The 12,212-nt window shown below is 51.1% G+C and overlaps 1 protein-coding gene across 1 annotated transcript; it reads left to right on the top strand.

Annotated features, from left to right (window-relative positions):
- The first annotated feature begins 2,525 nt into the window (after positions 1 to 2,525).
- On the top strand, positions 2,526 to 7,378 carry PRF1 (perforin 1). The gene is given in 4 exon segments (XM_039872032.1): positions 2,526 to 2,719; positions 4,115 to 4,657; positions 5,812 to 6,005; positions 6,008 to 7,378. Coding segments are annotated over 3 exon segments (1,665 nt in total). The 5' UTR covers positions 2,526 to 2,719; positions 4,115 to 4,118; the 3' UTR covers positions 6,940 to 7,378.
- Positions 7,379 to 12,212: the final 4,834 nt, after the last annotated feature.

Below are 12,212 nucleotides of genomic sequence, written 5' to 3'. Positions count from 1 at the left end.
TCTAGAATTTAAAATGCATAAAGAACTATTATAAATCAACAATAAAAAGACAACACATTTCAAAAAAAAAAAATGGGCAAAGAACTTGAATAAAAATTTCTCCAAAAAAGATATACAACCACCAATAAACAAATGAAAAGATGCTTAATATCATTAGACATTGGGGAAATCCAAATCAAAACCACAATGAGATACCACTTCACACACACAAGAATGGCTATAATCAAAAAGCCAGATAATATCAAGGATATAGGAAAACTGGAACCCTCATACACTGCTGGTAGAAATGTAAAATGGTACAGCCACATAAGAAAGTGGTTCCTAAAAATGTTACCATGTGATCCAGCGATTCCACTCTTGTGTGTATACCCAAGAGAAATGATAACATACATCCACACAAAACTTGTACACAAATGTTCATAGCAGCAATATTCTTAATAGCCAGAAAGTGAAAACAACTGAAATATACATCAACTGATAAATAGATAAACAAAATGTGGGGCATCCATACAATGGAATATTATTTAGTCATGAAAAGGAATGAAGTACTGATACTTGCTACAACGTGAATGAACCTTGAAAATATTGTTATGTGACATAAGCCAGACACGAAAGGTCACATCTTATATGATTCTATGAAATGTCCAAAATAGGAAAAACCATAGAGGCAGAAAGTAAATTAATGCTGGGGAAAATGAGCAAGACTGCTAATGGGTTCAGGGTTTCTTTGGTGGGTGACGAAAATGTTCTATAATTGATTGTGGTTATGGGTACACAACTCTGAATATACTAAAAACCATTGAATTGTACACTTTAAATGCATGAATTGTATGGTATGTGAATTATATTTCAACAAAGTTGTTCATAATAAACCATGTATGTGGTATCTGGCAATTGAAACTTATGTACCTGAGGAAAAACTGTGCTTCAAGCACATTTCAAGTGCTAAGTTTCAACTGGAGAGGACAGCTGTCATCGGTTATGTAGGCCAAAAATAGCAGTTGTAAAACTCAATGTCTTCACTGCTCTTTAATGGACTGCCCCCCACCAGCATCTTCTGGACGGCACTAGCCACCTCATCCACTAGCAAAACCTGCTAAATGTACTTTTCATCATTAAGAATCTAAGGATTCTTAAAAATCCTAAAGTCCTTTTTTGATTTTATAGATGAAGAAACTCACTTAAATAAGGGTTGAAACTCTACTGCCAACAGTCTCGCAGCAAGTTCCCAGTGAAGCTGGGATTAGAACCTGTTCCCCCTACCTCACCTTTCTCTTCCTACAGATTTTTTGCAGAGTTTCCACGTCCCTCAAACTGACCTTCTGATCACAGTCAAAACTAAACTCCCCATAGCCTGGGCATCTGAGTCAGGCCATGGGCAGGACTAGAAAGGGGGTCAGGAGGCTGCAATTTCTGGGGAAGGCTGTGGGGAGGAGATGGGGTCAGTTCCAAGAAGGCAGGGTAAGCCCCTCTTCCCATAAGAACAGGGGACACAGGAGGGGACATGAACTCAAGAGATGAGCCATCTTATGGTGTCACACGTGGTCCAGGGTCTGTGGCTATTTGTTCCCGTAACCTACACAGTAGGAGGGTGAAAACATGAGAACAGTTCCCCACTTACCTAGATGTCTCCACCTCCGGCCAGTGTGATTTTGCCCCTTAGAAGTTGCCCTGTGAGTCAATCAACCCCTGGAAACATCACCTACTCTGATCTCAGATAGGATGATGGGTGAAGAAGACCCGGAGCCTATGGTCCCACCCAGCTCTCTTTTCCAGCAGGGTCCCACAGCTGCCCACCCACCCTGTGACTACAAACACAGGCCAGGGCGGGGGACCAGCATGGCCACTGGTTCTCCTTACAAAGTGGGGAGCAGGAGACCTTATCCTGGGGTGTGTGTTTGGGGCTCAGAGCTTGGGCTGGGATATAGGTGTGGGCAGAAAGTGGACAGGGGAGTTTAAACAATGCTTATTCCCACCCCACCCCACCTCATTGCTCAGGGAGGAAGGAATGGTCATTTGTATTAATGCTGGCTGAGGGCCAGGCACTGTTCTAAGCACTTCACACGAAGTAACTCCCCAAATTTTCATGAGCTATGGGGTCTAAATTATTGTTATCCCTATTTTTAGTTGAGGAAACTGAGGCACAGAGAGGCTATAGAAGTTTGCAAGGCCACCTAGCTAGAACACAACCAAGTTAGCCCAAGCCCGGGCAGCCCAGCTCCCAAGCCCAGGCTGTGAGCTCCTACTTTGTACTGCCTCTTATGTCTCACACATAGGACATCGTGGGTCAGAAACAGGGAAATCACCTGTTCATCAAATGCTGGCCTGTTCATCAACACCAGAGTTGAATCTTCAAATCCTCAGGCCCCTGTGTTTGCTCCATGCTAAGCCTCACTGTCTGCCCCAGGCCCCGTGCCCCGGCGCTCCAGGTTGCTCTGCTTGGAGGATGAGCCTATGGCCCTCAGAGCTTGCTTCCTGAGGGCTGTCAGCAGGGCCGGATGAGGAGGTGAGGACAGGGTAGGTGCCGGTGAGGGCGGGGAGAGAGAGGGGGACCTGTGACCACAGTTGGGGGGGCAGGGCAGGAAGTAGCAGTGATGCGAACGGTGGCCTAGTGTCAAGCTGTGTGGTAACCCTGACTGGAGAACAGACACCACCACTTCAGGAGCCTCGTGTCGGGAGAGAGGTATCCGTGTAGGAGTATCTCAACATAGGACTCCAGGTATGGAGGAAGCAGGGGGTCCGGGAGGCCGGAGTCCCTGGGTGGGGACGGAGTGGCATAGGAGTGGGGCTGCTTCTTTGGAGGAAGTGCCTGATGGAGCAGGAAGTGCTATGACCTGTAAGACAAGAGACTGGGGTTCCAGACTGTGCTGTCACTAACCCTCTGGGCTGCCTCTTGTTTACTCTGGGCCTCGGTTTCCTTATATACAAAAGGAAGAGGTTAGAATACATAGCTCTAAGGCCCCTTCAAATGCTGACAGTGAAAGCTTTTAAGAAGACTGGAAACAGGCTTCCGGGAAGATAACGGGATGAGGGCCAAGATGGAGACTGAGTTCCTTGGATTAAGGATATGAACTGTGCTGGCCTCTTAAGTGGGGTAATCTGGGGGCCTTTGAAGATTCTCTTTCTCCTATTCACCTCCCTGGGGCCTGCCATGTTGCATGGAAATCCACCATTCAAGTCACTCCTTTTGGTAGGGCACAGAGGGCTCCAGCTAGAATGCAGGGGAAGTTCCTTCTATCCATAATCCCCCGTGTCTCAGAGGAACTGGCCAGTGTTGGAGCTCAGTTTGGGTAGCAGAGAGGTTATTCCAGATCATACGCAGGAGAGCTGTGAGTCCACAGCCACCTCAAAATGAAGAAGAAACTTCTAGCTAATTGTCTAATAGTGGGCAATAGTTTGCGGTCATGACCGCGGAATTCCACACAGAATGGCAGGGAAAGCCGAAGAGGAAACTTAGCATCAGAGAGCAAGCTTAAAGGCCCCTCCCCATACAGGATCTAAGGGTGTAAGCATAATGGACAGCTTTTATTCTAGAATTTAAGCTGATGTTCTCCCATGAAGCTCAGAAAGAGGGCCCCAACAGGCAAATGGGGAGAATAAAGAGGATGTACAACTTCACTTAGGAAAGAGAGAGAACGAGAGAGGTGGGGAGGGGAAAGCACGACTTGTTCTGAGGCCCAAAATGGCACTTCTCCAGAATCCAGTCTTCTCCAGAGGCCCCAGGTACCTCCCCAAATCTGCTACAGTCCCCTCCTCTGTGCACGAGCCTCCTCCTCACCAACAGCCACTATGGTCTGGGGATGGAACCATCAATCTGGATCTCCATTAGGCCTTAAATAGTGAAATCCTAGCAGTGGGCTTTTTCTGGCCGTGTAATTGTTGGGCAAGTCACTTCCTCGCTCTAGGCACAGCTATACAATGTGTTTTTTGCGGAGGTTGGGGAGACCAGGTTGGTAAAGGCCATTCCAGCTCTGACATTCAATGACTTAATGGATATCCCATTCCTTTCCCATTCTATAGTGTTTGGTTATCCGCCTCTGGGGGAAGGGGTCAGCCATCCTCCACGCCTCTGCCCCCAGCCTTCCCGATCCCAAACGCCTCCTTGTCTCCGCAGCAACATGGCTACCTGTGTGCTCCTCTTGGGCATCCTCTTGCTGCTGCTGCCCACGCCCGTCCCTGCCCCCTGCCGCACTGCCGCCCGCTCTGAGTGCCGACGTGTTCGCAAGTTCGTGCCTGGCTCATGGCTGGCGGGGGAGGGCGTGGATGTGACCAGCCTCCAGCGCTCAGGCTCCTTCCCGGTGGACACACAGCACTTTCTGCGGCCCGATGGCACCTGCACCCTCTGCCACAACGCCCTGCAGCGGGGCGCCCTCCAACGCCTGCCCCTGGCACTTACCGACTGGCGGGCCCAGGGCTCAGGCTGCCAGCGCCATGTGGTCAGAGCCAAGCTCAGCTCCACGGAAGCCGTGGCTGAGAAGGCGGCCGGCAGCATCCGCAACGACTGGCAGGTGGGGCTGGACGTAAAACCCAAGCCCAGCAGCAGTGCTCGCGTGACAGTGGCAGGCTCGCATTCCAAGGCGGCAGATTTCGCCGCCCAGAAAACCCACCAGGACCAGTACAGCTTCAGCACTGACTTGGTGGAGTGTCGCTTCTATAGGTGAGTGCTGGGGGTGGAGGTGGAGAGGTCTCCAAAAATGGGACTTGAATTCAGGGTGGTCTCGGATCCCTAGAATGGCAGGATGGGGATGCAGAGGCTGCTTCCGCCAGGGGGAAACCACAGTCCTGGTTCTCACACACCAGGTGGTCCAGTGCCCTGTGGCCCTGATCTGGAAGAACCCTGGGGAGGGAACCCTGTTGAAGGGAAGCAAGAAAGCTGTGCTGAGAGCTCCAACACGGTACCTTCGGCCCTACTGAGCACCCAACCCCCTCTTTCCTGGCACTGCCAGTCACCTGTGGGCAGGAGATCTGGTTACGTCCCCCCATACCTGGGCCTCCTTCATCCACTATTCATTCCTGCCCTGTCAGGCACTGTGCTGGGAATTAGGGCTACAGTGCTAAGCAAGAGCGGTCACACCGCCAGCCCTCAGGGCTCTAGGTCCCACACCTGAGCAATGCATGGTCTCCAGGAGCAGCCCAGAGTCACCTGTCCTGATTCCTCACACTAGGAGGCCAAGTTTCCCCCGCGGTGAGACAGGGCTCCTCCTGCCTCTGTGGCCAGAGCTGTCTGGAGCCCAGCCATACTGGGCCCAATCCAGGGGACAAACAGATCGAGGCCACAGGGCTAGGTCCTAATGCTAGAATACCATCAGTGTGGTATCATTTCCTTAATAAATAAATAAATGAATGAATGAATGAATGAATGAATGAATGAATAAAATGAAAGAAAAACTTATTTTGAAAAGGAAAAGTGACTACGGCCTTGCCACCATGAACAAGCCCCCTCTGATCTCGAAAGCTAAGCAAAGTCAGGCCTGGTTAGTACTTGAATGGGAGACCACCTAGGAAGACCAGGTACTGTAGGTGTAAAAAATAAAAAAATTAAGGGATTTTAAGCTGACAAGTTCCTTGCAATCTGTGAGGTCAAACAAGGGTTGCCTCGCCTAAAAAAATTTTTTAAAGAATGAAAAGGAAAAGTGAAAATCCCTATACAAAATAGGTAGGTCACTGAGGGGCTGCAGACAGAGTGGGTTTCCTGGGTTCACACCCTAGTTCTGCCGATTACATGCAACCTTGAGCAATGTTGAAGGAGTTATGGAATGCAGGAAAGACTACCCACTGCCGGGCCCACCTGATGTCTTCCTCTCCCCACAGTTTTCACCTGGTACACTCTCCCCCACTCCACCCCAATTTCAAGAAGGCTGTCAAGGCCCTGCCCCCCGACTTCAACACCTCCACAGAGTCTGACTACTTCAGGCTCATCTCCAATTATGGTACCCATTTCATCCGCTCCATGGAACTGGGCGGCCGGATCTCGGCCCTTACCGCCCTGCGTACCTGTGAGATGGCCCTGAAGGGCTCACAGCTGACGAGGTGGGAGACTGCCTGGCCGTCGAGGCTGAGGTCAGCATAGGTGGCCTTGCCAGCGCCTCATCGAAAATCAAGGCCTGTGAGGAGAAGAAGAAGCAGCTCAAGATGACAGACTCCTTCCACCAGGCCTACCGGGAACGCTACTCCGAAGTAGTAGGCGGTCACCACACCTCCGTGCATGACCTGTTGTTCGGGAACCACGCTGGGCCCGAGCAGTTCTCAGCCTGGGTGGCCTCGCTGCAGGACAGCCCCAGCCTAGTGGACTACACTCTAGAGCCTCTGCATGTGCTCTTGGGGAGCCAGGACCCACGGCGGGAGGCACTGAGGCAAGCCGTGAGCAAGTATGTGATGCACAGGGCACGCTGGAGGGACTGCAGCCGGCCCTGCCCTCCAGGGCAGCAGAAGAGCCCCCACGACCCCTGCCAGTGTGTGTGCCATGGCTCAGGGGCCACCGACAAGGACTGCTGTCCCCGGAAGAGGGGCTTGGCCAAGCTGGAGGTTATGAACTTCCAGGCCAGTGGTCTGTGGGGAGACATATTCACTGCCACAGACGCCTATGTGAAGGTTTTCTTTGGAGGCCAGGAACGGAGGACGGGCACAGTGTGGAATAACAACCACCCCCGGTGGGTGACAACGCTGGACTTCGGGGACGTGCTCCTGGCCACAGGGGGGCCCCTGAGGGTGCAGGTCTGGGACGCAGACAATGGCTGGGACGATGACCTCCTCGGCACCTGTGACCAGACTCCACAGTCTGGCTTACAAAATGTGGAGTGTAACCTGAATCACGGTCACCTGAGATTCTCCTACCGTGCCAAATGCTTGCCTCATCTGACAGGGAAAGCCTGCCTGCAGTACGCCCCCCAAGGGCTTCTGGGGGAGCCTCCGGGAAACCGGAGTGGAGCAGTGTGGTGAGAACAGTGGGTCTTGCGAGGACCAGTATGCTCAGACTGAAGGGATTCTCACAGCGTGGACCAGGGCCCATCTGTCTTCGTATCCCCATTAGACTGATGGGAAACTGAGACTTTTCATCTCAGTGAGGTGGTTGAATTTATAGGCCAGCCCTGAGCCTTCCTGTCCAAACTGCCTCGGCTCTCAGATATTCTCAAGCCCAGAAATTAAGCTTAGGCCAACAGGCTATTCCTACCAGGCTGCTTGGTGTCATTCAAGACTTTCCCTTGCAGCCTTTTCTAGCGTGGTGAATTCTTCATTTTATTAGACCTAACTCCCAGCTGCTCTGTTTGCGCTGTCTTCTTTGCCCACCAAGCTTTGTCTTCCAGACAAACTAAGAGATATCTTGACCTGTCTTGTTGTGCATACAACCAGATAGAGGACCAATAAATGTGATGTGATGGCAATCGTGATGGTGGTAGTTGTGGCAGAGGAGAGGATGGGGACAAAACTTCGACTCTAGCAACGCTATACAACGGGTCAGGCAGTTCAACCCAGGGACAGGCGGGTAATATTAATAAACATTTTTTCCACTTTTGTTGGAAATGTAGGGACCCGAAATATTTTACTTTCCTCAGAACTCTCAAATTTGAGAATCAGCAGCATAAACTCAGTGATAAATGGCAATGGACATTCAGCTCCAAGCCGGGAGACAATAAGGAATGGTGAGGACTGTGGTGAACCGAAGGGCACGTGTCTTATCTAGAGGGGGCTGCAGCTCTGCACCGGCCAGACATTCTCAAGAGTGTAAGCCCAGTGTTGCCAAGTCTTCTAAATTCTTAACGTAACCAGAAATCCCAATTTGATTCCTAATTGTTGGCAATTTGTTTCACCTTGTAAAAATAAACCAATGTGGGAAAACATGGTACAAGGCAAAAATGCAGACCATAATCTGGAGCAATCAGTTTGGAAACTCTAACTTCAACAGAACCTATCTGACAGGCTGAGCAGCTCTCCCCCGTCCCACAATCTGAGGAAAGAGAGCAGTGGTTCCAACAGGTGGTGTCTGAGGGCCTCCTGGCCTTGGCATACAGTAAACGCCAGAGCCTCAGGGTCTGATATAAAATGAAATGGTCTTTGTTCCATGCGCCTGCAACATAGACCTCAAAACAGTCCCATGGGGTGGATGGCAAGATTCAGGGTGGCCTCTTAGATGTAGTGGGTTTTGTCGGCACGGCCGTGGTCAGAGGAGCTTAGAGTTACCAGCACATCCCTCCTGATTCTCTTTGAAACTCTCTACAAATTAAGTCCCTTGAGGTTTATGTGGACCCTTAGGCTCAAAAGCCCCGAAGTGGTATTACACTGACCCTGACTCTCTTAGGGACTGGTGAGTTCTAAAAACCTGCTTGAAACCACCATTCTTACCTGTTTCCGTTCACAGCCACACACACAAACAAGAACAAAAGAGAAATCTCGAAACTTCACACTGGCTACCGCACTACTTTAAAATAAACATGGGTGGAGGCTACACAGGCGGGGGAAAGCGGGGACAGGGCGGGCTTGGCTCAGGGGACAGCTCTGACAAAAATGGGAGTCTCGATCGAGTACCCACATGGTCAGTGACCTCCAGGAAGGCCCTCTGCTCCTAGGGCCTTGGTTTCCCCAAAAGGACAATCTTTGTTTCACCCCCTTCTCAGGACTGTTTGGAAGGGGGCAATGAGCCTTTCTAGAAGGTCAGTGCTATCTATGGAAGGGGTCCTGAAAGGACATCTGATTTTACCTATAGGGAAAGTGAGGCCCAGAAGAAGAGATTTAACTGTGGTTACAGAGGTTACTGGCAGAGCCAGGTCTCTTCGAGTCGTAGGCCCTCCAGTCTGAGCACCGCTTTGGAGAGGCCAATAGGACTCAGAAAGGTGGGCTCTTGGGGAGAAAGGTGGGATATGGATATGGCCAGGGAGAAGGAATGGCTCGCTCTCGTTGAGGGTCCGCTGCGGAGCCCTTGCCCATGACTGAAGACCCAACACGTTTTTGTTTCCATTCCACTCGGGAAATTCCCCACTTTAGCAACTATCTTCCCTTGGCCCTCCAGATCTTGCCTTCACCCTGCTTCACCCTACTCTGGCCCGGGAGGCTGACCTGTCTGAGCCTGCCTGTCACTGGGCAGGCGATTAGAGGGAAGGAGGCAGTGGGAGTTAGGCGTTTTCCCCTCTCAGTGTCTCTCAGTGAAGCAGCCTTGGGCTCGCTGTGCCCCTCTTCCTCCCCAGGGGGCCTCTGCATGGCTCTCTTTTCCTTCTGAGTTTCAGCAACCACCCCTCCCTCCATCCCTTCAGCCCCAGGGGTAGTAATAGCTCTGCCACTGTGAATCTTGTGCCTCCCTCCAAACCCTACACCTTTATAAATAGGCCCTTTATAAACAAACTTCCCACAAATTATTACAATTTGAATATGCCATTGGCTTCTGCTATGGTCTGAATGTTTGTGTCCCCTCAAAATTCATAGGTTGAAATCATAATCTCCAAAGTGGTGGTATTAGGAGGTGGGGCCTTTGGGAGATGGCTATGTGGGATTACTGCCCTTATACAGAAAGACTCTGCCCCTTCCACCATGCGGGAACAGTGTGAAGGCAGCGTCTACGAACCAGAAAGTGGGCCCACTGAATCTGCCAGCATCTTGACCTTGGACTTCCAGCCTCTAGAACTATGAGAAATAAATTTCCGTTGTTTATAAGCCACCCAGTTTATGATATTTTGTTATAGCAGCCAAAACGGACCACCTAAGAGTTCCGGTGGGAATCAGAGCCACTTCCCCAACCCAGAAGCTGAACATGCCTGATTCTCGCTTCCCCAGCCTCCCCTGTTAACTAGAAAAGGATGTGTGACTGAGTCTGCTGGTCTGATGCATCCATCCCAGGTGTGGGGTTGCTTCAGAAGCAGATGCTGAGACCATGGGGGTAATTTATGTGGGAGGTAGTCCCAGGAAGCTCCAGGAGGGAAGAGAGAAAGGGGGCCAGAGAAGGGAGGGTGACCCATCAAAGGTACATTACCCATCAAGTCATCGCTGTGGGCAACCAGACCCAGTGAGGAACTCGGACCTCAGAGTCATCGAAGCTGGGGATGGAAGGAGCCGGGCATCCATACACAGCCTGCCATCGATCATTGCTGGCAACTCTAAACCCTGGTTGATGACACCACCCCATCTCTTCTCCCTCGCTGCTTCAACAACCCATCCCCTTTTCCAACCATCCTCCCCCACCCTGGTGGGTTCATGTCCTTAGAACAACCACTCAACTGTCCCCAGCACCTCCCTCCTCCTCATTCTCAAGGACATGAAGCATAGAAGGGCAGAGACCATTCACAGTTCCATCATTCAACAGACTGAGCACCTGCTGCGGGCTAGTCCTCAGGGGCCAGTGAACAAGCCATGCAGAGCAACTGTCCTCATAAGGCCCATGTGTGACAGGAGACAGATATGGGCATGGCAGAAGATAAGGAAAGCAGGGTGACATTCATGAAGCATGAAGCATAGAAGGGCAGAGACCATAGAAGGGCAGGACCCCAGCTGGATTGCTTTTCTCTCACACACACACCACACACACACACACACACACACACGCACACACACACACACCCAGGCTGGTGCTGACAACAGCCCATTTTTATTATTTAAGCAGTTGCCCCAGCACCTTCATCTTTCTTTAAACGTGCTTCGTGGTCTCTACAGGAGGGCCCCCAAGTGCCCTGGGGTCTGTGCCAGTGTCTCTGATGCATGTGAGCAGAGGAGGACTGTGGGAGCAGCAGCAGTGTGAGGCTGCGGAGAGCCCTGGGAGGTGCAGGAGGCCCTTGCAGCTTTGAGAGTCTGCGAATGCTCTACAGTGTTCCTCATTCCTCCACATCTGTCACCAGGCCAGGCACCTCTGCATCCTGACATTGTCTCCTTCTCCCATAACCACACTCTCCCCAGCTTGGGCCACAAACATCTTCTTGCTGGGGCAAGTCTTCCTGTTGCCTCCTCCTTGATTTCCAGGTTCCCATAGGCCCCTCCCTGTCCCTCCACCCCACAGCTAAAGTAGTGCTAACCCATGTCCCCTCAGGTCCCACTCCAAGCTAGCCCCTGCATCTCTGCCTGAAGGCCCACGATGCAGCCCGCTCTTTCTACCCCATTGGAAGACCACAGTGCTGGGGAAGTGTCCATGCCCTACTCAGCCCAGAAAAGCCTTCAGTGGCCAATGGATGTGGTATATATAAATACCCACCTCCCTCCCCTTGTGAGGAATGACTCTAAAGGATCTTCTATGCTGACTTCCAGAGTCCCCTGGTAGGGATAAGCTCCAGCCCCTACAGTGGTGACTTGCTTGACCACACACGCTTCTTGGCCGACTCCCTTCCCTGTCTCAATTCCTCACTGCCCTACTGGTATTTTCTGGAATCTCCTCCCATATAAACTATCTGCCTAGGAATTCCTGTCTCCAGGTCTGCATCTGGGAAAACCAGCCAAGAAGCACATCTCACCACATTGTCACCTTGTTTAAAACCCTTGATTGATTCCTTGTGGCTCTTGGGATAAAGCTCACACATGCTGATCCCACTCTCAACTCTGTTACTCTCAATAAGCCCTCCCTCACTGAGCTCATTTGTTCCTCTGTTGGCCTTGCTCTCTCTAGCCCTTCACACATGCTGTCTCCTCTTTCTGGAACTTTTCTCTTCTATCCTAAGTCCTCCTCAGCCTTCAGGCTTCAGCTTCAAATGTGGTTTCCTCCAGGAAGCCTTCCTTAACTTCTAGGTCTAGTTCATGGTCCCCTATTCCCTGCTCCAATATTTCCCGAGGGCCAAAGGCCATTTCTATCTTATTCACAGTTGAATCGATTAGTCCAGCACCTGGCATAAGTTTGGTGCTTAAAAAATATTGAGTGGATGATTAGAAGGGTGAATGAATGAATGAATGAATGAATGAATGAATTGAATCCACCAAGGAATCTTCCAGCCTCTGCCCAAACTTTCCCAGAAGCAGAGAGCTCATTACCTCTGGAGGTAGCTGTTCTACATATGGAAAGTTCTTACCATGAGCCATCGTTTTACACAGAAAACTGTCTCCTTATAACCCTAGCCCTGGTCGTGGTTCAGGGATTCTGTGTGTCTATACCTCTGGTCCCATTGCCGAGTTGGTTGGGCCGAAGAACCACTGGGCTGATCCCAGTCCAGGCAGCCGCTGCCCCTCACTCACAGAGGGGACACACACTGCCCGGGTGGAAGTGGAAGAGGGACTGGGCTGGCCCCCTCCTCTCTGTTACTGACTACAGA

The sequence above is a fragment of the Pteropus medius genome, unplaced genomic scaffold, assembly GCF_902729225.1.
Source record: "Pteropus medius unplaced genomic scaffold, Ma_sr-lr_union100, whole genome shotgun sequence".
Lineage (NCBI taxonomy): Eukaryota > Metazoa > Chordata > Mammalia > Chiroptera > Pteropodidae > Pteropus > Pteropus medius.
Note: the sequence above shows the minus strand (reverse complement) of the source record. Positions and strands in the feature narration are given on the sequence as shown.